This window comes from Bison bison, unplaced genomic scaffold (genome assembly GCF_000754665.1).
Source record: "Bison bison bison isolate TAMUID 2011002044 unplaced genomic scaffold, Bison_UMD1.0 scf7180017864313, whole genome shotgun sequence".
NCBI classification, from domain to species: domain Eukaryota; kingdom Metazoa; phylum Chordata; class Mammalia; order Artiodactyla; family Bovidae; genus Bison; species Bison bison.
In genome coordinates this window covers 3,087,348-3,089,665 of record NW_011494885.1, presented here as the reverse complement: position 1 = coordinate 3,089,665, position 2,318 = coordinate 3,087,348, and the positions used below count along the sequence as shown (strand labels likewise).

General features: G+C 54.1%; 1 protein-coding gene across 1 annotated transcript in view; it reads left to right on the top strand.

Moving 5' to 3' along the window:
* The window catches only part of AP2S1 (adaptor-related protein complex 2, sigma 1 subunit), a 9,418-nt gene extending 7,100 nt beyond the window's left edge, over positions 1–2,318 (top strand). The window contains exons 3-5 of the mRNA XM_010852654.1: positions 1,313–1,426; positions 1,876–1,935; positions 2,126–2,318. Of these exons, the coding sequence (XP_010850956.1) occupies positions 1,313–1,426; positions 1,876–1,935; positions 2,126–2,227 (276 nt within the window). The 3' untranslated portion in view covers positions 2,228–2,318. The remainder of the gene's footprint in view (positions 1–1,312; positions 1,427–1,875; positions 1,936–2,125) is intronic.

Sequence of the window (2,318 nt, the reverse complement as noted above, 5' to 3'; positions counted from 1 at the left end):
ATCCAGCGGATGTTGGCAATTTGATCTCTGGTTCCTCTGCCTTTTCTAAAACCAGCTTGAACATCAGGAAGTTCATGGTTCATATATTGCTGAAGCCTGGCTAGGAGAATTTTGAGCATTACTTTACTAGCGTGTGAGATGAGTGCAATTGTACTATAGTTTGAGCATTCTTTGGCATTGCCTTTTTTTGGGATTGGAATGAAAACTGCCCTTTTCCAGTCCTGTGGCCACTGCTGAGTTTTCCAAATTTGCTGGCATATTGAGTGCAGCACTTTCACAGCATCATCTTTCAAAATTTGAAATAGCTCAACTGGAATTCCATCACTTCCATTAGCTTTGTTCGTAGTGATGCTTTCTAAGGCCCACTTGACTTCACATTCCAGGATGTCTGGCTCTAGGTGAGTGATCACACCATTGTGATTATCTTGAAGATCAAAAGTATAGGCATTCTCAAAGATAAGCTAGGGAGGAAAAAAAATGAAGAAAAATCAGGGGCTTGAGTTGACTTTTGAAGTAGCCAGCAGATGGCGCCACACACACAACACTGGCCTGGATTTTTCAGATGCTTTGCCAGCTAGTACATCATGGATCTCTGTCTATGGCTTTATCTACTTACACATGGTGTAAAATTAGAGTCTGCGTCCCTGGCTCATGAATATTTATTCCTGGGTTGTATTTATGTGTTATGGTAGGAATATTTATATTATGGTTCAGTTAAGGGCAGGACTAGGATTGTCTTGGTTACAGGAGGCAGTGAGCCTGTACTGCTCAGCACAAAGCCTGCCACACAGCATGTACTCCGGCAGTGTTTGTGGAAGAATTTGCTAGCTTAGTTCCAGGATGAGGAGTTTGACTCCTTCCAGAGGCAACAGCAAGTCACAGAAAGGGGAAGATGGATACCCTGGAGCACCCCCACCTCTCGGCTCTGGGCTTTTGCCCGATACTATTCCCTCTGCCTAAAGCACTCCTGCCTGATCACTCCTGCTCATCCTCCAGATTTCAGTGCAGATGCCCCCTCTTCCAGGAAGCCCTCCCGGACTGCAAGGGTGGGTCAGCCTCTTGTCCCCTCTGAGCACCCACAGCCCCTCGCTGCCCACTTAGGGGGTGACTAAGGATGACGCTCCATTGGACTGTGAGCCCGAGGCAGGGAGAGCCAGGCCACCCCTCTGTCCCCAGCGCAGAGTCAGGCAACAGAGCAGGGCCTCCGGGACCACGTGTGGAACGCAGGACTGCACGTGTTGGTGCCATCCTGCCCAGTATGCGGGGTCCTGGGCACGCCCTGCGGCTGACCGCCTGCCTCTCTGCCCCGCAGTTCCGGAATTTCAAGATCATTTACCGACGCTATGCCGGCCTCTACTTCTGCATCTGCGTGGACGTCAATGACAACAACCTGGCCTACCTGGAGGCCATCCACAACTTTGTGGAGGTGCGCGGGCCGGGGGCCAGGAGGGTGGCGGGCGCCGTCTGGATGCCCTCTGTTAGGGTGCGGGGCCCTCAGCCTGCGGGAGGGGACACTGTCTTTCTCTGCCCACCTTGATGTTTCCTCCGGTCTCTGTTTCCCTTCAGTTTCTCTCTGCCTTGTTTCTTTATTTACTTATTTATTTTGCCTGCACCGGGTCCTAGTCGCAGTGCTTGGGATCTTCGCTCTTCATTGCAGCACGCAGGATCCCTAGTTGTGGCGTGTGGCCGCTGATTTCCTGACCAGGGATCGAACCCGGGCCCCCTGCCTTGGGAGCACGGCGTCTTAGCCACGGGACCAGGGCAGTCCCCTCGGCCTTGATGTTGTGCCACCTCTTTCTGACGCCTCTGCTCCTGTCTGTGCATGTGTGTGTTTCTCCTTGCCCATCTCGCACCACCTCTGTCTTCTTCTCCTAGGTCTTAAATGAATATTTCCACAACGTCTGTGAACTGGACCTGGTATTCAACTTCTACAAGGTGGGCTCCTGGGGAAGATGAGGAGGAGGGAGCCAGAGGAGGGGGTCTGTGAGGGGCCAGAAGCCCACAGCCACCCTGGTGCCTCCGCTGGGGTCTGTTTGCTGGTTCTTGGGCATCAGAATTTCCCAGCTCCCCGGGGGTCCCCTCCACTGCTCACCCCAGAGTCTCCCCACGCCCTCCCTTCCCTCAGGTTTACACGGTCGTGGATGAGATGTTCCTGGCCGGCGAGATCCGTGAGACCAGCCAGACGAAGGTGCTCAAACAGTTGCTGATGTTGCAGTCCCTGGAGTGAGGGCGGCCGGCCCTTCCCACCCCGGTCCCTTCCCGGACTAGCCTGCTCGCTTCCCCTTTCCGGGCCCAGGGGCCACCCCAGCGGCCCCCTC